At 46.5% G+C, this 24,861-nt stretch overlaps 1 protein-coding gene across 3 annotated transcripts in view; it reads right to left on the bottom strand.

Moving 5' to 3' along the window:
- The window catches only part of G3BP2 (G3BP stress granule assembly factor 2), a 56,201-nt gene that overhangs the window by 27,940 nt on the left and 3,400 nt on the right, over positions 1–24,861 (bottom strand). For 2 of the 3 annotated variants that reach the window (XM_014611565.3, XM_014611566.3), the window contains exons 2-3: positions 15,034–15,152; positions 565–646 (exon numbers count right to left, since the gene is read on the bottom strand). In XM_014611565.3, the coding sequence (XP_014467051.2) occupies positions 565–646; positions 15,034–15,152 (201 nt within the window). The remainder of the gene's footprint in view (positions 1–564; positions 647–15,033; positions 15,153–24,861) is intronic. The other variant, XM_059722355.1, reaches the window with a different exon arrangement.

Below are 24,861 nucleotides of genomic sequence, written 5' to 3'. Positions count from 1 at the left end.
CTCAAATCTCACATACTGAAGTACTTGCAGAAGTCCCATCATCAACTTATCTGAGCCATATATAGTCCCTCTGTACCACAAAGCATACATAGTTCAATTTTTATACCCAAAAGACAGTATCCAATCCATTTGTCAAAAAGGAACACAACTCAGTATGCCACCTTTCACAACAGCACTCCTCAGGAAGCAAGGAGACCAGAACCAAAAGAAACACACATGCTTCAACCCTAGACTCATGCTGCTTTGAAGGGACAGATACAACAGTGAAAATCCAGCACAGATTCTTAGGGTGGAGACAGGGGGTTATTGTTGTATAAATTTTCCAGTTGTGTGTACATTTGTTTAAGTTAACAACTACAACTAGAAAAGGAACCTTTTTCCTTCTGGCTTTGACATAGGCATTCAAAACAGCAGAGGCAGTAATCTACTAGTGTCATTTCACCAATTAGGTAAAGAAATTCATTAAAAGCAAACCATAAAAAAAAACCATGATCTGCTTTTATTGACATGGCATCAATTATCAGCCATTAAGAGAAAGACTGAAGGATTGATTCAGATACATACAGCTTGGCCATATACTGCTTCCTGGGGTTTCCCACTGGCATCCAGTCCTCCATGGACATAAGAAGAGTTCCTGCCATAAAACCTATGAAACAAGGAAACAAAGTTTAAGCATCTCAACATAAAGGCAAAAAATTTCAAAGATACTAACCGCATTTAAATAAAATGTCATTACAAGAGATCTTTGAGGGAAAGGGGGCAACAGGGTGGGGGAGATCTGTTTCTCTGTAATGCATAACTGTACTGAGCTGGTTCTGCAGCTTCTACATACTGAAGGAATGGGCCCTACTTCACCAATGTTTCTGCCTACTTAGTACAGTTACCATGTTAAATGAGTCCCATCTAGTTTCAGATTTCAGTAATTGTGTGTTTAAATTCAAAGAAAGGCCTACAAAGGATGGAGGATGGGAGTCACCTCCAAGGAGGATTATTCTGCACTGGTCCGGTCCTGTAGGGAGCAGACCAGGAAAGCCAAGGCTGCAACTGAACTCCAGCTAGCTTTGAGCATCAAGGACAATAAAAAGTCCTTTTTCAGATATGTGGGGAGCCGGAGGAAAAGCAGGGGCAACGTTGGACCCCTGCTGAACCAGATGGGGCAACTGACAACTGACGCCTAGGAAAAAGCCAACCTATTAAATAGGTACTTTGCGTCGGTCTTTCATCAGCCCCATGGGACGCCCGTGCCTGCTACAGGGCCGGGAAGTCCGGGTGAGGGTGATCCCCTGCCCTCCATTAATGCTGACTTTGTGAAGGAACATCTTGAGAAGCTGGATACCTTCAAGTCAGCCGGCCCTGACAACCTTCACCCCAGGGTACTCAAGGAGCTGGCGAGCATCATAGCCCAGCCTCTAGCGCGGATCTTTGAAAACTCTTGGTGCTCTGGTGTAGTGCCCGAAGACTGGAAGAAGGCCAACGTGGTGCCTATCTTCAAGAAAGGGAAGAAAGTGGATCCGGCTAACTATAGGCCCATCAGCCTGACTTCTATCCCGGGGAAGATCTTAGAAAAGTTTATTAAGGAGGCCATCCTTAATGGACTGGCCAACGCCAACATCTTAAGGGATAGCCAGCACGGGTTTGTTGCGGGTAGGTCTTGCTTGACCAATCTCATTTCCTTCTACGACCAGGTGACCTATCACCTGGACAAGGGAGATGAGATTGATGTCATATATCTTGACTTCAAAAAAGCCTTCGATCTGGTGTCCCATGATCGTCTCTTGGAGAAACTGGCCAATTGTCGCCTTGGGTCCCCCACGATCCACTGGCTGGAAAACTGGCTCCGGGGTCGGACCCAGAGGGTAGTAATTGATGGAAGTCACTCATCGTGGTGTCCTGTGACCAGTGGGGTCCCCCAGGGCTCTGTCCTTGGACCCATACTGTTCAACATCTTCATTAATGATGTGGACACTGGAGTCAGAAGCGGACTGGCCAAGTTCGCCGATGACACCAAACTTTGGGGCAAAGCATCCACGCCAGAAGACAGGCGGGTGATCCAGGCTGACCTGGACAGGCTCAGCAAGTGGGCGGATGAGAATCTGATGGTGTTCAACGCCGATAAATGCAAGGTTCTCCACCTTGGGAAGAAAAACCTGCAGCATCCTTATAGGCTCGGCAGTGCTATGCTGGTTAGCACTATGGAAGAAAGAGACTTGGGGGTCATCATTGACCACAAGATGAACATGAGCCTGCAATGCGATGCTGCGGCTAGTAAAGCGACCAAAACGCTGGCTTGCATCCATAGATGCTTCTCAAGCAAATCCCAGGACATCATTCTCCCCCTGTACTCGGCCTTAGTGAGGCTGCAGCTGGAGTACTGCGTCCAGTTTTGGGCTCCACAATTCAAAAAGGATGTGGAGAAGCTTGAGAGAGTCCAGAGAAGAGCCACGCGCATGATCAGGGGTCAGGGAAGCAGACCCTATGATGACAGGCTGAGAGCCCTGGGGCTCTTTAGCCTGGAAAAGCGCAGGCTCAGGGGTGATCTGATGGCCACCTACAAGTTTATCAGGGGTGATCACCAGTATCTAGGGGAACGTTTGTTCACCAGAGCGCCCCAAGGGATGACGAGGACGAATGGTCACAAACTACTACAAGATCGTTTCAGGCTGGACATAAGGAAGAATTTCTTTACTGTCCGAGCCCCCAAGGTCTGGAACAGCCTGCCGCCGGAGGTTGTTCAAGCGCCTTCATTGAACACCTTCAAGATGAAACTGGATGCTTATCTTGCTGGGATCCTATGACCCCAGCTGACGTCCTGCCCTTTGGGCGGGGGGCTGGACTCGATGATCTTCTGAGGTCCCTTCCAGCCCTAATGTCTATGAAATCTATGAAACTGTCATTTTGTATAGAATTACCAGTTTAGTCTATTTTCCCCGATTGGGAGGAAGCCCTCTCCCAACACACCACATGTATACACACACAAAAAATAAAATCAGGACCTTTAGAAGATATTCTAAAAAAAGATCTTATTCTGCAGAGCTGCTGGACAGAAAGCAAAATTCTATCTTTGCTTCAAAACAGATAAAGACAGGTATAAGCCAAGCTCAGTACATACACTAAAATATATTTATCTGCAATGATGTTGCTGAAGCCCAAGGACAGTGACCCAGAAGGTATTAAACACTCCCAAACCGCTAAGGAATATTGGATTTAAAGAAATCATAATTAGCACCCCCCCCCCGAAAAGTGCAGTCCAAGATCTCACTGAGAATCATGGCAGATCAACAGACAACTAGCCAGAACTTCATCTGACAGCTCCCATTCAGGGAATACAGATTCCAGGTCTGAGAGCACTTGTTGTCATCCATAGGTTAAAATTAAATTTTGGGAGCAAAGATAGCTTTTAACTCAATTTCTTCCTTCCACTTTGGATGGAGCCACACCAACACAGTAACTGGAGAAAAGACTGCTGAACGTTCCAGTTCTTAATATCGCATTATATCTGCAATCTAGTTCTATTTAGCATCATAGTCCACTTTTTTGTTTGTTTTGTTTTTAAACAATAGGACCACTTATTTCTCCTAAAACCTAAGGAGATTCCATCAACATCATGCAGGTCAACCTTAAAAGCTAAGCTGTGTATGAAGTCTTAATTAGGTTTTGTTGTGCACACACACACACACACACTCTAAATAACTCATTAAAATACATGGTCTCAAACACAACATGCATTCCTTATATGAATTTGCAGAGAGACATGGTATCTTATTTTAAACTTACACTGGTTTATGACCTTGTATTCTCCTTCACTTTGACATTAAAGTTCTCCTCAAATTATACTTATAAGTAACCAATTAAGTCAGTTATTGCTAACTAAACAATTGAAAACTGAGGTTGTAAATGAGGTGATTTTTTGCTTCTTTGGTGGCATTTAGTAAGAACGAGATGTATTCAGTGAAATGCCAAGATCGCAATGCAGACTGTAAAGGGGATAGTATATTTTTAATATTGATCCTTTATGCTTTCACATACAGTAAGTCTACATACATCACTCAATATTTTTTTGGCATCCTTTATGCACATACTGTCTACTTATTTTTCAGAGGCTAGAATTCTTCTACTAAAAGTTTTGATTGGCCAGTTTAATCAAATGATCAGTTTAAAACTATTATTTACACCTAACCCTCCAAACTGGCACATACAAACTAGAAATGTTAGATTTGAAAGGCATCATCTTCAAAAGCCCGTTTCTAATGCTACAAAAGTTCTCCAAGAATTTAACAACATTATTTTCTGTAATTTCAGGAAGAATTATTTCATACAACACTAATGGGGCCCCTGCCCCATCATTGAAGGAGAGGGAGCCACGGATCAGCTGGCTGGCTCCAGCCTCCTGCACAAACTGGTAGCAGGGGGCCCTTGGATAAAATTCCTGACCACCTCAGGTGTGGCCAGCAAAGTGCTGCCAACGATTGACAGGCCTGGGGTGGAAGTAGTGGATAAGGTGACCCAGGGATATAAGCCCAGGGTCTGAGGCAAAGGGGGCAGTCTGGCCCTGCAGGCTGCAAAAAGCAGAGCTCCAGGGAGAAGAAGAGCCTGACTGGACAAGGAAGGACTCCAGGCTGCAGAGAAGCTGCAGGAAGCCCCTGCACCACCAAGCAAACAAAGATAAGTATTTTGGGGCCTTTTATTGTAGCCTGTTGCCACAGCATGTTGTTGACTCAGAGTGAGAAAGCTTTTGTTTGACAGCAGATGCTCATGTCTTTTTGTTTGTGTTTTAATACTGGAGGACCGAGTTGTGGCTCTAGGGGCAGAGGTGGCCACTAAGAAGGGTGCTGAGGGCACCCTGGGTCCTAGACCCTTTGAAGGGTATAGCACTGCTGTTAGCAGGACTGTGGTGCCAGACAGCAAAGATTGGGGGGACAAGCCCATGAGGGTGAGACCGGGGGCTGAGGGGCCCAGAGCCCACGATGGCATGGGTGGAAATGGGGCCCTTCTGCCTATGGCCGTCAGGCAGTGGACCTCAGGCAGAGGGGTCCAGCCAGAGTAGTGGGCCAAGGCCAGGGGGCCTCAGTCCAGACAGGGGCTTAAAACCCAAAGCAAAACCCCCTGCTCAATCATAACATCAAGATGTGGCAGGTGAGACAACAGAGTGGAACTCTGAGAGGCCAGAGAGAGCAAGCAAGGAGGGACCCAGGGGGCTGCCCAAAGCCAAAACTAGGAGGGTGCGGGGCTCCGTTAACACTGCATGGGGCAGTAGTACCCCAGGAAAGGGGGGAGGGTTGGGTCTCCATGCTTCTTCCACGGCACGGGGCTGAGTTGCCAGTTCCAGGCAGGTCCTGCAGGAAGGGCTACAGATGTTCCACCTGGCTCTGCAGGGCCCCCCCAAGCACAGGACCTGGGGTGGTCACCCCAATTAACCGTACCCTACGGATGGCTCTGGGGCTGTCAACGGATGACTTTTGCTACTGGGTGGATTTAAATCAAATCTATTTAAATCACTGTTCAGGAAGCCTCAATTTAATCACTGTTTTCTACAATAAGTGCATTCTTGTTGTTTGATAGAACCTTAATACATAATATTCACAACTCGGAGAGAGATGTAGGTTTCATTTTTAAAAGGTCTACACTATACCTGTGGTCCTGAACTGGTTGATCACGATCGACCAGTTGATCAGGGAGCCTCTTTTAATTGATCCTGGGCTGGGGGGGCTGGGCATGCACTATATTAATCATGGATATATGGGGAATAATTTTGCCATGCTGTATTAGGAAGACATCAAATGAGCACTATAACCGTATGTCATTAGTCCGGGGCTTTCTTCGCTCTCTTTTAGATGTCTTCTTATCTTTGATTACTTCTCTCTTTTACGGCCTGCCAAGACTGCTGCCCTGGTAGGTTTTCCCTTCCACCATACCATTCCCTCACTAGATCTCAAATCAATGTCCAGACAATACTTAGAAATGTATCCCAAAAGATTTCTGGAATATTCTGCTCAAAATGTTTCTCTTTTGTTCCTACTTCCCCTCCCCCCTTGCATTTATCTCCAGGCTCCTCCTCCTTGCCCAGATCTACTCCACCCCCAAGAATCCTCTCTTCATTTAACTTCTTGAAACTTTGCACTTTTAGAAAGAGGTAAGGGCTTGACTCTGTATACACAAACTTGCAGAGAGACAATAGGGCTGAAGGATAGGTAATCAGGTCTGTTCTCTCTCATCTCCATATACTACTCTTAACAAGGATGCTATCTCTGGAAACAAATCCACAGTTTGGGAAGTGAAACTAAGCATCACAAAGATGCTTAATGGGATCTTTTAGACTGAGCACCGAGTCCTATTGGGTAGAGTCTTTACTAATGTATAGAGGAGCCCCTGGAAACCCCATAAGGTTAGGCCCCAAATACAGTCCATGTTGTGACCTATTTATAAAACTTTTCTAAAAGGGTTACATGAATATATCATCTCAAATAGTATACAATTAGAAGTTATAATCCCTATTCCATGGTGATCTTTTTGAGCTTCACCATATCTTAAATTAAAACTATCTTTATATAAGGTTTATTTGTTTTAAAGCATCTTAACAAAAAGCAAACAAACAAACAAACAAAAAATGATTAAATCAAAGCAATTGATTTAAATAAAAAATCCAATGTTTTATTTTTTTTAATTGTTGATTTTTATCCACTCTGCTTTGCCACTGCAGCCATAGACCACCATTTCCCAACTTTTTCTGTCCCACAGCACACTTACCTGACCTTTCCCATCCCATGGCACACTGGTCGAACATGGAGCAAGGGCACGGCGGGGGTGCAGGGGGGGAGCGGCTGAACATGGCACGGGGGGGGGAAAAGGGGTGGTGAGTGGCTGGATGCAGAGCAGGGGGTGGAGGCTATCATCACATGGCCGGCTGGGGCAGGGTGGTGGCATGGGGTGGCACTGGCTGTAGCCAAACCCTGCCAAGAGCCATGGCCTCCCAAAGATTCCACGGCACACCTGGATATATCCAACAGCACACCAGTGTGCCATAGCACACTAGTTGGGAAATGCTGTCATAGACCCACTACAAATACACAAAACAAAGCTTTGTATTAAGTACAGATCAAACTATCCCAATCAACTTGCTACTGCTACTTCGCAAAGTCAGAACTTTTTCCAAAATTCTCTCTGGGAGACTGGCATGCAGAACAGGGATATAGGATACAGTTTATACACTTCTGAAACTGAAAGTCTATGTAATTCCACCTTATGCTTGAGATAGCAAGAACATAATTCTGCCCCACGCTTTGAATTTTTAGCCATGGTCAGTCCCAGCTTTGGAATTTCCTGACTTGCAACTTCCTGACTGTGCAATTATATAATTGCATGAAAGGAAAGTAACTTGCCTTACTCTACTTTTCTGAAGCATTTATCAAGAATGAAAACCCTGAAGAATACAGCCTTTGGTGTAAGTTAGAGGAACAATATTTAATTGTTAAGATTTGATCTTCTGTAATATCCATAGGGTAGCTCCAGGGCTTTACCTCTGTAAGTAGGTTCTAGCACCATATACTTACAAAAAACCTCAAAGCATTCTTTTCAGAAGGAGGGAACAAGAACTATTCAAACTAGAGGTGCTCCAACACATCAATCCATATCGTATTGGCACAGATAAAAGGAAAATTGACATGATCAGCAATTGGCTTTTTTTGGGCTGATGTGGCCAATAATCTTGCTGATAAATGACACATGCATGTGCACAGCTGCAGCATGCATGGAGCCAGTTCAGCAGCTTGGAGATCAGTGTCCGGCCAGTAAGTCTGCTGGTGAGGGGAGTCGCCGCAGCCATTCCACCTGGCTCCACGAGGCCCCCACAAAGCGCGGGACCAGGGGCAGTCATCCCAATTTGCTGCCCCCCCGAGATAGCCCTGATTATACTGGATCAGGATGATACAGCTGAAAGGCCAAAACCCGACATTTCAAAGGAAGGTGCGAAAACTCACAACGGACAGATGTGAGATAACCAACCCTGCCCAGCACTGCTTAATACTTATATACAAGTTTAAAGTCTGCAAGCATAGCTTTTTTATTTATTTTATTCACTTCCAGAATTCTTCTGCAGCTATTTTAACTCTGAAGGCATTTGTTTGTTTATGCATACAACCATCCAAACACTTCTTAAATCTTACCAAGTTATGCCCCAGTGTCACAGAAGCAAGGACAAACTAACAGCATGAATGTGTAAGGGACTAAGTTTCTTAACAGGTGACAGCCCCCCACCCAAGCTGCCTCCGAGGACATCTCCAGCCAATGGAGGCGAGGCACCTGAAGCCTATTTACATATTTTTCAGGTGCTGCAAAGGTAAACAGCTGTCTACCACTAGCTCTTACTGCAGGAATTCAGGAGTAGGTTTCTTTCTCATCTATCCTTCCCTCCACAAAAGCACCAGTGATTGCTTCTGCTTGTAGCTTTCAAGTACAGCAAAAGCTCTGTTATCCAGCATCCATGGGGAATGCGGTGTGCCAGTTAATCAAATATGCTGGTTATCTGAGAATTACACTTATGTTTTTTTCAAGAAAGAAACTAAGCCTATATTTGAACAATGATAAAATAATTTATAATATAACATTTTTATAACTTTTAATATAACATTTTAACTATGATATAATAACTTTTAGTGTTTTAACTTCTGCCCTCTGCTTGTTGATAGGAGTATTGGTAGCCATAGTTACAGGATGAGCGAGATATTCAGCAATAAAGTCACAGCACAAACACAAGCTCAACGCAATCACAACGGCAGATGGCGGACGAGACTGCCGCTAGTGACACCGCTCAGCAGCGTCCTGAACAGCAACATGCCATCTATGACAGATGCCAGTTAACAGAGAATTGCGGATGGTAAAGTTACACAGTAACACAGCTTTTACTGTAGAACCAAAATAAAAAGAGTCTTTTAGCAGTGTTACATCTACCTACATAATTCTCAGTACCCGAAATATGACACACCATGATCAGTCTTGGCTTTCCTGAAGTTTAATACTACAATCAGAGAAACAGGTTCCAGAATAATATGCAAACTAGGATGGCACAGCAACAGAATGAGTGCTCACAGAAATTCTTCAGAAGTTAGTGATGTTGGTCTAGCATAGCTCAATAAGCAATACGCTGGTAAATGTTCTGAGTTCTTGCTGCTTGATGTAGTTCAGGTCTCGCCTTCCCTAGCCAGATGCAAGAATAAAAGGAAATGCCAAAATGATCTACCCTCACCAGAAACTCATACATGTATACAGCAGCATGCAGGTTAAACCAGCACCATTGATCATCTTTAGGAACCTACTGAAATTGCAACAGAAGTGCCCTGTGTGGCAATTGCTTTAATTTTGCGGTTTCCCAGGCACACGTCCTCCCCACTCCCAGCTGCTGCTTGGCAGAGGGGCCTCGCCATTCACTCCTGATCAGCAGGGAGGCAAAAACTGTGGTTTTAAATATAGCATGGTTTTTGCCTTCTGCCTGGTCAACAGCAAACAGTGGGACCCCACCAAGGCCTCTCAGCCAATCAACGGCAGGAGGCAAAAACTGCACCATATTTAAAACCATGGCTTTTCTCTCCTCACCAACCAAGGGTGAGCAGCGGGTCTCCTCTCCACCATGAGCCCCTGCCCCCAACTGGCAAAATGCAAGATTAAAGGAGCCACCATGCAGCGCGCTTCTGCCAGTTTTGGTACTTCCCTATTCACCTTCCTCCTCTAGGCACTGGTTCGTAGTGCACATTACTGATTTTGGACCCATAAAAAAAATTTCAAATGAAGGTGCAGGCCCCTCTGAACTCTTAGTGTGGGTATTCTCACACTTTCCATTGATCGTTTGTGGACCATTTAGACCGGGGCGGTCAATTATTTTGGGCAGAAGGCCGCTTACCCAGTTTTGGCAGGCTGTGGAGGGCCGCATGGGTAGCCCCACCCCCTGGTCACCATCTTGGGACCAATGTCCCAGGGCCAGCACCGGTGGAGCCCAAAGTGGGGCATAGGTTGGCAGGGGTCTGTGGCGCTAGACTGGGTTGCACCAGCAGGGAGAGAGGGGTGCTGGCCCGGCTCCATAGAGCTCCTGCCAGCTGGGACCCTGCGCTCCTGCCACCCTGCTCTGGGCCCCACTGGCACTGGCCCCAGGGCGGGCCCCGTGCTCCCAGTGGCTCTTCGCCCACTCACACCCAGTGCTTCCCAGCCCTGTGATACAGGCTGGGGGCAGTGCACAGCCCCAACCCCCTGCTTGTCAGCAGGGAAGAAGCTGCTCTTCCCTGCACTCAGCACCAGCTTATAACCCGCCTGGTTACAAGGCGGTGCTGAGTGCAGGGGGCAGGGAAGCAGCCCCTTGCCTGCCCCATGCCCGGTGCCCCAAGCTGCAGCCGCTCACAGCCCGCCTGGGGCTGCCTGTGCCTGCTCCAGACAGCCACACGTGGGCTGTGAGCAGCTGCAGCAGGGAGCACTGGCCATAGGGCGGGCAAGGGACCGCTTTTCTCCATGCAGGGAAGGAGCCCAGGAAAAAGCTGAGCATGGGGGGGGGGGGGGGGGGGGGGGGGGGGGGAAGCAGCCCCTCCCCCTCCCCATGGTCAGTGCTCCCTGCTGCAACCGCTTGCAGCCCGCAGGGCTGTCCAGAGCAGGCACAGGCAGCCCTACGCAGGCAAGGAGCAGCTGCAGCATGGGGCACAGGTCACGAGGTGGGGAAGGGGCCGCTTTCCCCCCCACCTTCCGTGCCCAGGGTCACCCCCGCCCTTCTTTCCCCCCCCTCCCCCCATTTACCTGGGGTTCCTGCATGGGGCAGCCACGTGCTCCCAGGCCAGAAGCCCCAGCAGGGGCTTCCGGCTGGGTGGCCCTGCTGTTGTTGGAGCCCACTGGGCTTTCCCTGGGTCCTACTGCCCTTGGTTCCTGTCATTTTTGACAGAAACCAAGAGAAGAAATATTAATTTATTACATTTTTTAGGGGCCCCACGGGCTGGATAGAATGGCCTTGCAGGCCGCATCTGGCCTGCAGGCTGTATTTTGCACACCTCTGATTTAGATAGTCTGTGGACCACCAGGGGTACGCAGGCCACAGTTTGAAAACCACTGGTCTATGCCTTACACCAGGGGTGGGCAATTATTTTGAGTGGAGGGATGCTTACCGGGTTTTGGCAATCTATCGAGGCCTGTATGGTTAGCCCCACCCCTTGACAGGTGCCCTATACTCTGCTCACCATCTTGGGGACTGAAGTCCCGCCCCTGACCTTTGCCACCAGAAGTACCTCCCCTTGCCCCTGGAAGTGTTCCTTTGGGGAAGAGGGTTTGCCATTTTAGGGGAAAAAAACCAAATTATATACTAAAAATCAAATACCCATAATATATTTTAATTTAATATAAAAAAAATGTTGTCCTGATGCGTGTGCTTTTGTGCTGTATCTGTAGAAGTGATTGCATAATAGCTGCAAAATGTAGTCTTCCTCGTATATTGTGTTGGGTGTGCATGGGTGTCAGGGGAGTATGGGCGGGTGGGGTTTGTGGGGAGCTGTGGGTTTGTGGCGGTGTGTGTGTATTGTGGGTATGGGAGACACGGTGCAGAGTGGCCGGTGGGTGGGCAGGAAAGTGGGGAAAGCAGTGGCAGGGAGCAGGGGGAATGGAGGTGAGTGAGTGCAGGGCCTACACTGGTATCCTGGTACCAGCACTGGCAGGACCCAGAATGGGCTGGCAGGAGCACAGGGCATGGACAGGCAGGGGTCCATGGAGCCAGGCTGGGCTGCCAGCAGGAAGAGAGGGGACCTGGCCGATGGCTTGGCAGCTTTGGGTGGGCTGCAGTGCACCTTGGCCTCCTGCTCCTTTTTGCCACACGAGGCAGAGCGGCCCTTGCAGCACCTCTTGGCATAGAGGAGGAGAACGAGGCGGGCTTGGCTGCCACTGCTTTCTCCTTGTTGCTCCGCTTGCAGCCACTGCTGCTGTGCCCAGGTGCTACACTCCAAATCCTCGTGTGGCTTCCACCACTGGCCCCACAGCCACCACTCCTGCAGCCACCGTCGCTACTGTTCCTGGCTGCCACGGGCACCTCGGCTTGCTGCAAGGATGGTGTCAAGCACACGCAGCCGTGAGGCAAGCAGTGCTCAGGCTTGTGGCAGGGATGCGGCAGCAGTGGCAGCGGAAGTGGTGGAGGTAGCCTGGCTTTGTCACCCGGCAGCAGCCACCCACCGCCACAGCACCGAGGTGGAGCTGCCCTTCTGGTAACCTTGGGCTCACCAGCATGGTTGTGGCAGCCACAGCGATGAAGGTAGGCTTGGCCACTGCTGCTGTCCACTTGTCGCCATGCTCACGGTGCTACTTGGTGTGGCCACTGCCACCACAGTGCTCCCACCATGCCTGGCTGCTGCACTCTGCCTCCTAATACAGCTGCTGCCGCCGCGGTGGTGGGTGGTGGCCGCTGGGCAACAACACCGCGCTGCCCCTGCTGCTACCACCACTGCATCCCTGCCATGAGCCTGAGCACCGCTTGCACTCGGTGTCATCCCCGCTGTAGGCTGAGGCACCCACGGCAGCCAGGAACAGCAGTGACAGCGGCTGCAGGATCAGCAGGAGTGGGGCCGGCAGCAGCAGCCACACGGTGTGACAGCACAGCAGCTGGGTGCAGCGGGAGCATCGTGGTGGCGGTGGAAGAAGCCAGCAACGGCCAAGCCCACCTCGTCATCCTCCTCCATGCTGAGGGGTGCCACAAGGGCCGCTCCGCCTCGCACAGCAGGAAGGAGCAGGAGGCCAAGGTGCACTGCAGCCAGCCCAAAGCCACCAAGCCATTGTTCAGGTCCCCTCTCTTCCTGCTGGCAGCCCAGCCTGGCTCCATGGACCCCTGCCAGCCCACTCTAAGCCCTACTGACACTGGCCCTAGGACACCAGTACAGGCCCTGCGTTCTGCTCACCTCTGCCTCCCGGCTGCATGGCCAGACCGTACAAGTCAGCAGGAGCCAGCCCAGCCCCAAGGACTGGGGCAATCCCTGCAGTCCTCCCCGCCCCGCTCTTATCTGAATTTCCCATGCTGGCACAGGCACAAACAACCCCACGGTCCCAAGCCAGAAGCCTCTGCTAGGCAGGGGCTTCTGACTGGGGGGAGCCAGGCCAGGCAGGCCCTGCTGTTGCAGGAGCCTGCCGTGGCTTCCCCTGGGTCCTACTGCCCCTGGCTCCTATCATCTTTGACAGGAGTCAGGAGCAGATAAATACTAATTCTCTAAATTTTTTAGGGGCCCCTGGATCCAGCCTGTGGGCTGTATTTTGCCCACCCCTGCCTTACACCAAGCCAAGCAACTTTTAATTCTATGACTTAGTGCTGCATGTTGAAACATATCAGACCTACACTGACACAAGTTTAAGGCCACTCCTTATGCAAGACACCAGTTTAAGCTCATGATTTTTTGCTAAGTTTTGGGGCATTCTAAAAATCTGTCTTCATAGATAAATATTTCGATTATTTGCTTGCCCACTAATTTGAGTTCAAAGCAGCACCATTTGTAGCCTTTTTTCATATTCTATAATCTTATTATTAGGTTCCAAGGCTGACAACACGACATTAGGCAACTCAAATGCAGAAATTATTGCCTGTACTTCACACTTTCTTCAGTAATGAACAGGCAAATATTATGTATAACATCAATATTTTAGAATTCAGTCATTTTGGGAGAGCTTTAACTCATGTACAATATTAACCAAATGATCCCAAATTTCTACCACCAGCTTTACCCTAAAGACTTCAGATGATAGTAATTTTCAGGCACATGGACAAATTTTAGCATGAAAAAGCTTTATTTAGTCTTAACTATGCTTCAGTCCTACATTGGCTAACCCGTAGTAAAATTCCAAATGACATGCAAAATTTAAGCAAAACCAGAAAAAAAGTTTTATTGACAGGGTGATGAAACAATAAGTTGGTTAAAAATGGAAAATTGATCTTATTTTGGTCAAAACAAAACCCCGATTTACAGTAGTAGAATACCTTTGGTTAAGATTCAATTAACCAGTTCTTCTTACAAGCAATGTTCAGTCTAAACAACTGAAACACCTTCTTACTTTAAGTACTATACCTGAATGAGTCCTTCGCTAATTTGATTAGCAGATTTTATTGTTTTAGCTCAGGGGTCAGTGATGTTTTTGGGCAGTGTGGCAAAAAACCCCACAGCCTTGACTTGTAATATCTTGGTGTGCCAGAGATGAATGGTGAAGGCACCATGAGGGGCCCAATCCTTCTTGTGGCAGCAGTCCTGGCTCCTTCCCTGCTGTTTGCTGAGGTGCGCATGTACCATCACCAGCAACGAGCTGGGCTAGGGCTCCACAGAGCCTGGTACAGCTGCTTACAGTCTCTCCGCTGCCTGCTGAGAGCAGCTCAGGCTCTGTGGCGAGCTGCAGGGACCTGCCAGAGCTCAGTCAACTGGTAGATATCCAGAGGCTGAAAGCAGCTGCATCAGGGTCTATGGAGCCCAGACCCAGCTCGTTGCTGGTTCACATGTGCCTTGGGGCAGACTGTGAGGAAGGGACCGCTCACAGCTCCCCCGCCATCTGCCCCAAAAGGTTGTGTGCCAAGCAAAATGTCTTCATGTGCCACAATGTTGAACTCTTGATGAAGAGAAACACAAAATAGTGGTCAAATGACCTCCAAAATAAAGAGAAATCTCTCTAACCTTTAAATTATGCTACCATTGTACAACTAGTAGATTACAAAAATTTCAGCTAGCAAAGTGATTTGAGTGCTGGGCCAAAATACCGCTGATATCTTCACCTAAGTATAAGTTAGTTATCAAGTGACTGTATGGCAGCTATATCTCCATAGATACAAAAAGGACCTGGTCAGATAAAGTCCAATAACTTCTGGTTATAATTCAGAAGAGCTGAAATAACCTACCTGGCTCATGTGGTGGTATCATTTTAACTCAAAGCCTAAGAATTTGAGTCTGATTATTCATAAAAGTATTTAGATAAAAGTAAATTAATAGTGTGTCACATCTATTTTTAGATTAATATGCCACTTCTACTCAAGGAGAAAGCTGATTACATTAAAAGTGTTACCTGTGCAAGAAGTCAGGTGCCTTATTTAGCAAAGTGTAGTACTGCCTCACAAACTCCCGCCCTACAAGCAGGGGACTTGGCTTCTCCATAACCATTTCTTTGGTACACAGTGTCAAATACTGTAAATAGAAGAAAAGGAAAAAGTACTGTTATGTCACAAAGCAGGGTTTTTTTCAACTAATTAATTCACTTACATGAGATTTCCATAAAATCCCATGCAACAAGAACTTATATTAAGAAGAATTACTACACCAACATACAACCTTTTAAAAAAAAAAAATAAAAAAAAATATATATATAGTGCAACTCCAAAGATTTCTGTAGCTTAATAATTCATTATCTTAGCAGACCAATCTAATCTAAGACCTCAAAGTGATTAGTAAGCACAAGTTTCAACAGACCCAGAAAAAAAGAGGCAAGCTGTAACTTTTAAATGCTACAGAAAATTGTCTAACATACTAACAACAAAGACTTGTTTAACCATGTTGCAGCTGATAAATAGGGATCTCTGTAAATTGCAGAGAAAGAGACCGCTGCAGTGGCTTGTTTAATCTTTTTTATTTTGCTGTTTGCCCCCCTGCCACCGTCTGATGGAGGGTCCTTGCCAGCTGGGCTGCTTGCTGCTGATAGCTGAGGAAGGGAAAACCATGGTTTAAGATTTGCCATGGTTTTTGCACCTCTGCTGCTGATTGGCAGAGGGGTCCCCGCCACCTATTGCTGACTGGCGGGGCTCCTCTGCCAAAAAGTGCCAGGGATGAGCAGGGGGGCAAACAGCAAAACGAAAAAAAATTAGAGGAGCCACTAGGGGGGGCAATTCATCCATGATTTACGGAGATCCCTACTGATAAACAGTTAAAATCCTCGTGAAACATGATGTAAACAACAACAACATGCCTTATTTTTTAGCCACAGTTAGGCTTGGACTGGAAGTTCTTTCTGAGGTATTCACCACCTTCAATATGGAAACCTGCCTACCATGTAACTCTCCATTTCTGAAGGCATTATCCACTCTGGATTTTTGGTCTTGGGCCCATGCCTTCAGAACAAGTCGCAGAGGAACTCCCTGGTTCTCTACATTATCTAAGGCTCCTGGCACAGTGAATCAGCAGCTGTGCCACACTGAGCGCACTCAAGCCTCACACCATTCCAATCACTTCCTCTCAAGATTGGGAAGAGCTCTCATATACTCTTCAATATTTAAGTAAGTAAAGTAGGAATATCCTGGAAGATACAGCTCACTCCTCTCTTTCTAGCCCAGCTCCTGCTGCAGGTACTGCTCTGTGCTGTACTGCTCTGGAGGAACAGGGCTGGGCTGGGAGGCAGTGTAGCCAGACGATGGTGGGGGGGAGTGGGACTGGGCGGGGGGAAAGCGTGGTCTCGCTGGGAAGCAGTGGGCCAGCTGCAGTCCATCCCCATGTCCAAACAGGGCTGGGGAGAATGGATGGAGCAAGGCTGGACCAGGAGGAGCAGGGCTGGGAAGGGGCAGGAAGGAGGGGTAGTGTAGCCTAACCCAAGGGTGGCAGCAGCCCATCCTGAGTCATGAGTGGGTGCTTCCCCCCACCCTGTACAGGCCAGGTTTGGGTGGGGAGCGGGGCCAGCCTGGGCCAGGGGGCAGTGGGGAGGTGGCAGCCCACTTAACTGCTGGTTGCCCCAGCCAGAGGCGTTGTGGAGGCATCCATGATCTGCCCATGAAGTTGTAGCCTGGGGCTGTGTCAGGCCCTTGAAATTTGGCCCTAGGCTCTGCGATTTGAGTACATCCCTACTTATATTCATACAAATTCAACAAATATCTACAAGTATGTTATAGGTATATATGATCGTACCTCAGAGCATGGAGATTGGTTAACTCAGCTCATAGTTCTTTCCAATCCTACAATCCCAGGATTACCAGCCAACGCAAGAATGACAGTCATATGAAATAGTCAATGGTTAAACTCAGACCTCCCTCCCATTTAAACCACTACACTAAAGATTGTGTTGCTACATGAAAAAGTTTGGGGCATAAAAACAGAACTGAAGAGAAGGACCACTGAGAAACAGAAAGCCAAGTGTCCTCTTGTTTCACCTTTACGGATCCACAGCTCAGCAACCAATAACTAAAAGATGTTTAAGAGGACTTAATGGTGGGAGATCCTCTGAACAGGCCCATGACCCTTGTCTAGGCCCTGGGAACCTCCAAAGCTCTAGTGTCCAGCTACAGCAATTGCACTCATGTCAAGCATGCTCAATGTCAGAGATCCTGGTTTTTTCCACTATACACATACAGAGGCATATAAATTTAACACAATGTTTTATTGATATATTTACAATTTTAAAGCAATTTGGAAGCCTACCAGTGTCTCAATCTGTATTATAAAGTAAATTCTCAATACACCTATATTTTGGCATTTTATTTTGTTTTTTGTCATGGAAAAATCAGAGCACCCACTGCCCTGTCATTCACCAAGACCCAGGTTCAGCTGCAGCTGTCCCCTCCAGATGCTCTGTGGCGCTGAGCAAGCCTGATATGCCAGTGCCCTGCCCATGCCCTGACTCATAAGTCACAGTGCTCCCACCCATCGACGTGCTCATTCCCTACCCGCAGGCTCTGCGTCCCCACTGGTGCTCCATGCTCCTGACCCACAGCCCCAGGGACCTGCTCGTGCCCCTCCCTCCCGACCTACAGCCCTTTGCCTGCCCCCCCCCTCCGGCTATTCCCATCCCACCCAGGCTGGAGCGCAGCAGCTGCAGCGGCTCCTCTTCCCTCCAGCCAAGGGCTGGAGGGAAGAGAAAGGGAGGCCTGTGGCACCCCCTGCCCTGGGCTGGGGCTCCTGTGCCACACCAGGTGGCCTGGCTGCAGACCCCCACCCCAGGCAGCTTCTCCCAGATGCCCTGCCCCTGTGACCACAGGTACTGGCCCTGGTGCCGCTGGCCTGGCTGTGCAGTTCCCTGCCATCCCCAAAGGGCTCCCCTGTCTCTTTCTCCCACCGGAGAAGTAGGAACAGCCCCCATGCCCAAACATCTTCCCACAATGCCAGCAAGAACCTGCCCCGTCTCACACACTCAATCCCTCCACACACCCCCTGCCACATGCCCACTCCCCCAGACAGTCCCTAAGCCCTGGCCCTCCAACCCCCAACATTCCATATTGACCTGCATCCACCTGCCAGGGCTGCTCCCACCACCCTGCCTAGTTGTATGTCAGCCATGTGAGAGTGCATGTACAGATGCACAAGGTACCCCCTGCCTCCAATCACCTCTCGCTCTGTTCCCCTCAGCCCCAAGCAGCTACTTGCAGGTTAGAAGGCTGTCAGCCTGCGAAGGGAAACCCATGGTTTCCCAATTTTCTCCTTTAAAGAAGAAAATCCACATTTCTCCAAAGGAAACAGAAAACCTGGATCCCTTCTCATCATGTATCAACTGCACTGTCTCATCATATAACTGTTACAGTCTGAGCTAGCATGCAGGGGAAAAAAAACACTGGATTAGGGAGAAGCAAGCAGCACCTCAACTTTAGACCACCTAGCAGGCAATACAAAAGAAAGCCATTCCTTTAACACACCAGATTCCACAAAACCCCAAACACTGAGAAATGTGGCAGCACTCTTGGGGCACACAATGTCCTAGCATCACAGCACACATCTCATCAGAGCAGCATTCTTATTTCAGCAAGATATAACTAAGGGGCAAAAAAATGGAGTTCATAACTCTGATGCAACTGCCTGCATTAGTAGGAAATTGGATTCACTGATTTGAGAGATGACTTCCAGTCCCATACACCTTAGTCCTCAGGACAGGGACAGAAGCCAACTTCTCAACCCCACGAGTCTTCTGCAGTGCTAGGGGCCTCAGCTAGTCAATTCTTGGCGCGCACAGATCACAAGCAACAGCTGGCACACTGTTTGCAATCCCACTCACACTTTAGCAGAGAGAAGAGTGCTACTGCATCAGTACTGCACCCCCCCTTCAAGTCAACCTGGCACATCAGAGAGTGGAGGAACTCACCTCTCTGTTCTCCCATTCCTAGGGGCACCATTATGCAGGTATTGGTGAAAGAAGGATCCTTATTATCTGGGCTGGGTATTTCCCAGCTTAGATGAGAGGGGACTTAACTAGTCGCAGTCCCTAGTAATATAGCACGACACTAGTCAATGGTCTAGTACCCCAATGGAACAGCCCCTCTACACTTCCCTTCAGAGTACCATGTCATGGTCTGGGATGTTAAATCAAAACAGACTGCAGGCTGCACAGCCACTTCTTTAATTCAGAAGGCACATGGCACTCCATGTGTTCCTGTGAAACAAGACATTCATCACTGGTGATTTCACCAGCCTTACTTATGTGCTGCACCTACCTTCTCTCCATCAATGTGCTCATCTAACATAGAAGCATTGACAAGAACTAACCACAAGCACAGGGCACACTGTACTCAAGAGGACACCATGATACTGAGTTTCATTTATCTGACACTAACTATTAGTCCCCAAGAGGTCTTTTATCTACTGGTAAAAATGTGAGGAAATGAATCAGATCAGCAGCCTGAAAAACTGACCCTGCCAAGACACATTCTAAAAATGTGAAACCGAACAGTTAACCTTATACCAGGTTCTGCACCAGCACGAAACTTAGAGAAGTGAAACTGAACATTTAAAAGCCACTGAAGACAAGCAGTTTAACTCACTGGAGAGTTGAGACAATCATCAACTCACAGCTTAGAGCCAAGCCAAGCTTTAACATCAGAGACTGCTACCAATTAAAATCCACCAAAATAGTCAGACTTGGAGTAGTATCTTCAAAAAACAAAAGCTTTAAGCTAAACCAATGATAGAGATGGCCAAGCTTAAAAATACCTACATTGGTTTAAAAGTCGGAGATGAAGAGCCAAAGAGATACAACTCTTACGTAAAGGTTATCACAGAAATAATTTAGCTTCCAAGTAGGGTCTACAGCAAAAAGCTGCATCCATCAGGGAGTGCTTTTGAAAACCATATATAAAAAACAAACTGCTAGGACTGCTTAGGGGCCTTAAAAAACACAGGCTGGTGCATGGTCTGAGCAGACCTTCAGAGAACAGACTGGAGGAGGGGGAGCTTCACAGCATGACTCATAATAAAGAGAGGGGACCCACAAGTGAAATTCCTGCAGAAACAGTAACTTTAAGAGCAAGCACCTCAATTTCAATACATTAGAATTTTTTTTCCAGCAAAGTAAGCATACAGTAAACAAGACACTTGTGCCTTCCCTACAAAGAGATTCTGAAATTAGAGCAGAACATTGATAATGTTCTACACTACCTAAAAAGGTTTCTACTTTGGTAAAAATTTAAACCCAGAATATATGTTCTTAGGAAAATACTTAAGATAAATTTAGCACAGGTGTTTTCTATGGAAATGAAAAACATCATTAGATCCAAAATAAAGATGGTTTTTGACAAATTGTCATACTATATCAGACTAATGATCCACAGGCAAACAATCTGACAGCGTGTCTAGTTTTTTAAAACTTGGTCCCTCTCATTTTCACTAAATTTTTTTTTTGAATACCAAAAAATATTAATAAAAGCTTCCTACCTACCTTCTCCATACTATTCATTATTTTATGTACTTTTCTCATGTCCCCCCTCTCTCTTCCTACCCTGAGGTATGGAAGCACATTCTTCTCTCTTCAGGTGGAGTTTCCCCTCCATTCTTATAACTAGAGGTGCACCGATATATTGGCGCCATATCAGATCAGCACCAATAAAAAGAAAAATCAACATTATCGGCTATAGGCTTTCTTTGGCTGGTGTAGCCAATAACGTCACCAATAAATACAATATGCCTTCTGGCCAGGGCCCCCAGACACCATGTACACGCATGCAGCCACAGCATGCACACAGCCAGGAAGGCAGCCAGGCAGTGTGGAGAGCAGCACCCTGACAATCTGCGGAGAAGGAATGTGGGGGAGAGAAGGGGCGACAGACTCCCAGGGAGGGTGGGGGTGAGGCAGGGGCAGAGGACACTGCCCAGTCAGGGCAGTGAATGGGACCCTGGGGCTGGGGCAGGGAGTGAGGGCAGGTGTTAAGGACATATGGCTCCCCCAGGGGAAGCATGGGGGGGGCCTATGCCCCCTTCTTCCCTCCCCCAGATTTGTGTGTAGGGCAGAGGCAGGCTACCCACTCTAGGCTCTCTACTCTTCTGCCTTTGCCTAGAAGCCACATGCTAGTTGCATGCCTCCAACCATCCAACAGCAGTGGGGGCGGCGAGTTGTGCCTCCCGCTGCCGGATGAGCAGGGGTTGTATGGCCAGCATGTGGCTCCCAGGACAAAGGCAGCAGGGCAGAGAGCTCCAAGCCCACAGCAGGTAGCCAGCTTCTGCCCTTGCCCTGCTTGGCTCTGCTCCTAAAAGTGTCCCCACACAAAAATGGTGGTGGCAGTGCTTGCAACTTAACCTCATTTGATAAGGTTTAGTTCAATCACCCCCACCACCATTTTTAAGTACCGTGATGCCAATCCCCTAGATGAGAGATACCTGTGGCTCCGTCCCACTCCCGGCTCAGGGGGTCCCATTCACAGCCCTGGTTGGACAGTGTCCCCAGCCCCACTCCCTCCCTTACCATGGGGACCTCAGTCTGCCCTGCCCCCCGTATATCTTCCTCTCCACAGACTTGCCTGCAGGGTGATGCTTTCCACACTGTCCAGCTGTCTTCCTGTAAATTGGTTATTGGATTGGTATCAGCCAATATGCCTGGTGAATAATCGACTACATGTATTGGCCAAGGAAATTTTTATTGGTGCACCCCTACTTATAACTATTGTTACTCTCCAAACCTACTATGTGGATGGGTTCTTAGAAGAATGACTAGAGCTGGCAGTTTTTAAATACAAAACTAAGCAGTGATGTGGGTTTTCTGAAAAATTTTGAATTGAAAAAATTTACCAATGCCCTAAATAACATGCTAAATCAGAACATAATTTATTTGACTTATATTTAGTAAACAAAACTAAAAAAAACAACCCCCCATGTTAATTCTATGTCCCAATAGCCACAAGTATTTGAACTGAAACATTTGATTAGGAAAAAAAATTAAATACAGCACACTTAATATGGTATAAATGTTATATTCAAACAAATTCAAAGCTTTATGTGGAAAGAAATTATTTTTATTGGAATACTTGTAAAAATGTAAAGACAATATACAATATCATGTATTTCCCTTACATTGTTTGTTTAAAATTTAAGGAAAAAACCCTAAGGCACTGAAAACTGTTAACACACTAATTTTAGCACACCCAAAAGAACTGTGCATGATATGCCGTGGTTGTCCACTCATCTACTTCAACAGAGTTGAACTCTCTTCCACTGAGGTCATTGCAGCACCTCCAGTTTCACTGTCACTAGCTGGAGAATCACTTGCACTACTCATTCGTTTAATTTCAGAATCAGATTGAGGCAAATCTGATTCAGAACAACTTGAACCACATTCTCATTCTCTAAAGGATGGCTTTACCAATGAGTCTATGGGCAAGGGCAACTTATCATCACACTGCATCTTCTTCACTAGTTGTGCTTCTGACTGATTCTCCAGAAGCAAGAGATTTTGAGAAATAGAAACAAGCTTAGCGGTGCATTCATTTGGCTTTGATTTGACCTGCACAGCCAATTAAGTGAATTCATAACCTGATTTTTGGTTTGGATTACTGCACAAGTGCATTTACCCTCCTGTTTACAAACCAATAAAACATATATGTACTCTCTCACACACTTCCTAGGGATAATCACCTGAAAACATTAATTACAACTTTGAAATTGCCAAGCTTGTCTAATACTGTATTGGCATCCATTCATTATTACTAATGAATTTTATAAAACAATTAATTTTTAGAGATGTAAAATTTCCCATGGAAAAATTAAGCACTGGAAGTTTTTCCAGAAAATTTTCTGTTTTGGAAAATTTTCTGCCACACATCTCTGCAACAAAGAATCACTGCTTTAACATAATGACCTTAGAATATTTTAGTGTGGTTCCCCATCTCTCTTTCCCACCTTTAATGACTTTTTTTTCTGACCACTGCTGTACTTAAGCAGTTGCCTCCATTGATCCATCTGGATGTTAAGATAAAATATCCCTGTGCAAGCTAATAAAAATGGCATCTCTTTTTACTGGGGCCATTCTCCAAAATTTGAATGTGCTTGTATGATTTTGGGAAAGACATGCAAATATAATCAAGCAGAATAAGATGCTAAATCAAACTATTAACATTAAATACAAGTTGTCTTAAGAGCTACCACAATCCAACAATTTATAAGGGTATTACTTTACAGTATTTCTAGCTATGCAGACAAGTGAGGGAGTGAAAATTCATAGGGCAACATGGGGAGCCTACATCACTTCAACACCACTGCATGACCCAGCAGAGAAACTAAATCACAGGGTCACTTGGAAAGGCATCTTAATAGGGTTTGATGCCTCAAGGCACTTCAATGTCCTGTGGTACTTTTGACTTTACAGAAAAGGAGAATTTAATTTAAAAAACTTGAGCACCGAGAGAAAGAAAACATAGGTTCTTTCTTTACAAGAGAACTATCGTAAAAGATACCAATATAAAACAATCCCCAACCCACCAAAAAACAAGCAAAAAAACCCCAAAACGGTGAGGCAACATTTCACAAATGAGACTGCAACCACAGTATGTTACAAATCCATGAAGTGATTTCCATTTTACCTCAGACCATCACAAGACTAGTATTCCAAATTCATGTATGCCCACAGAACATTTCCATGTTCTTAGCAGCACTTTTGATCCAGCACAGCCAATTACCATATTCCAACAAGTCTACGGGACAAGCGAATGTAAAATCTCCAACTTCCCTAGACAAAATTCACAATTAGATGGCACTGCTACAGTTGTGACGTATTTATTTTTGCAGAGAAGACTTGTGTTCCTTAAGGATATGACAGTATTGCTGAGTGCCTTGAACATTTATTCTGCGTTTGCCAAACTTGTTGCATAGTTATATAAACAAGCAGGGAATAAAAATTCTAGAAGAGCACTAACATACAACCTGCCAGGAGCCAACTCGATAGACTCATGAGGCATAATATTCCAACTATGCAAATTTCCCCCATCCTTTTTTTTTTTTTTTTTTTTTTTTTTTTTAAGGGAAGTTACTGCAAGTACAAGATTATGTGCAATCAGAGAGAATAATGCAGTTGAGAAGGAAAATACAAAGGACAGGAACAGCACCAGTCCTAAAAGCGTACAGGTCAAATAAGTGATAGGGCTAACTGAACATGGTTACTACATCGTGGCCATATTCTACCACAATCTGTACCAAGATCCTACTGAGGTTGACTAGCCCTCCAAGAGAGACTTTTACACACACATTTATAACCCAGACTATTATAATAGATGAAAATGGAATTTAGTACTCTACCAAATGAAGCAAAACCCCCTAAACTAGAATATTGTGACAAGGCCACCTACACTGGAAGTTAATCTCAAGTGCTTCAGTTGTGTTATGTTCTATTTGAATAGTTGGCATCTTTGAGCAATGTGCGCGCCATGAAGTCAATATTCAACTAGTACAATGAATCAAGTTACACAGCACAAGTACTATTTTTCTATATAATTTTGTAACGTGTTACTTTTTAATTCCATTAAAAATTAAAATATACATGTCCACATGGAACCATGAAGTGAAGAGCTGTGTTTAAGAACTCCAAACTGCAATACTAATTTGCTAAGCGCTTCCTAGCCAAAACAGATGGGCATTTTTACATGTGCTCTGGGGGTGGGAAGGGGACAGCGCTTTCATTAGAGTAGATCCAAGAGCTGCTTTAATTAAAATGTCCCCACGCTTAAAAATG

Source organism: Alligator mississippiensis, chromosome 2, assembly GCF_030867095.1.
Source record: "Alligator mississippiensis isolate rAllMis1 chromosome 2, rAllMis1, whole genome shotgun sequence".
In the NCBI taxonomy this organism is placed as follows: domain Eukaryota; kingdom Metazoa; phylum Chordata; order Crocodylia; family Alligatoridae; genus Alligator; species Alligator mississippiensis.
Note: the sequence above shows the minus strand (reverse complement) of the source record. Positions and strands in the feature narration are given on the sequence as shown.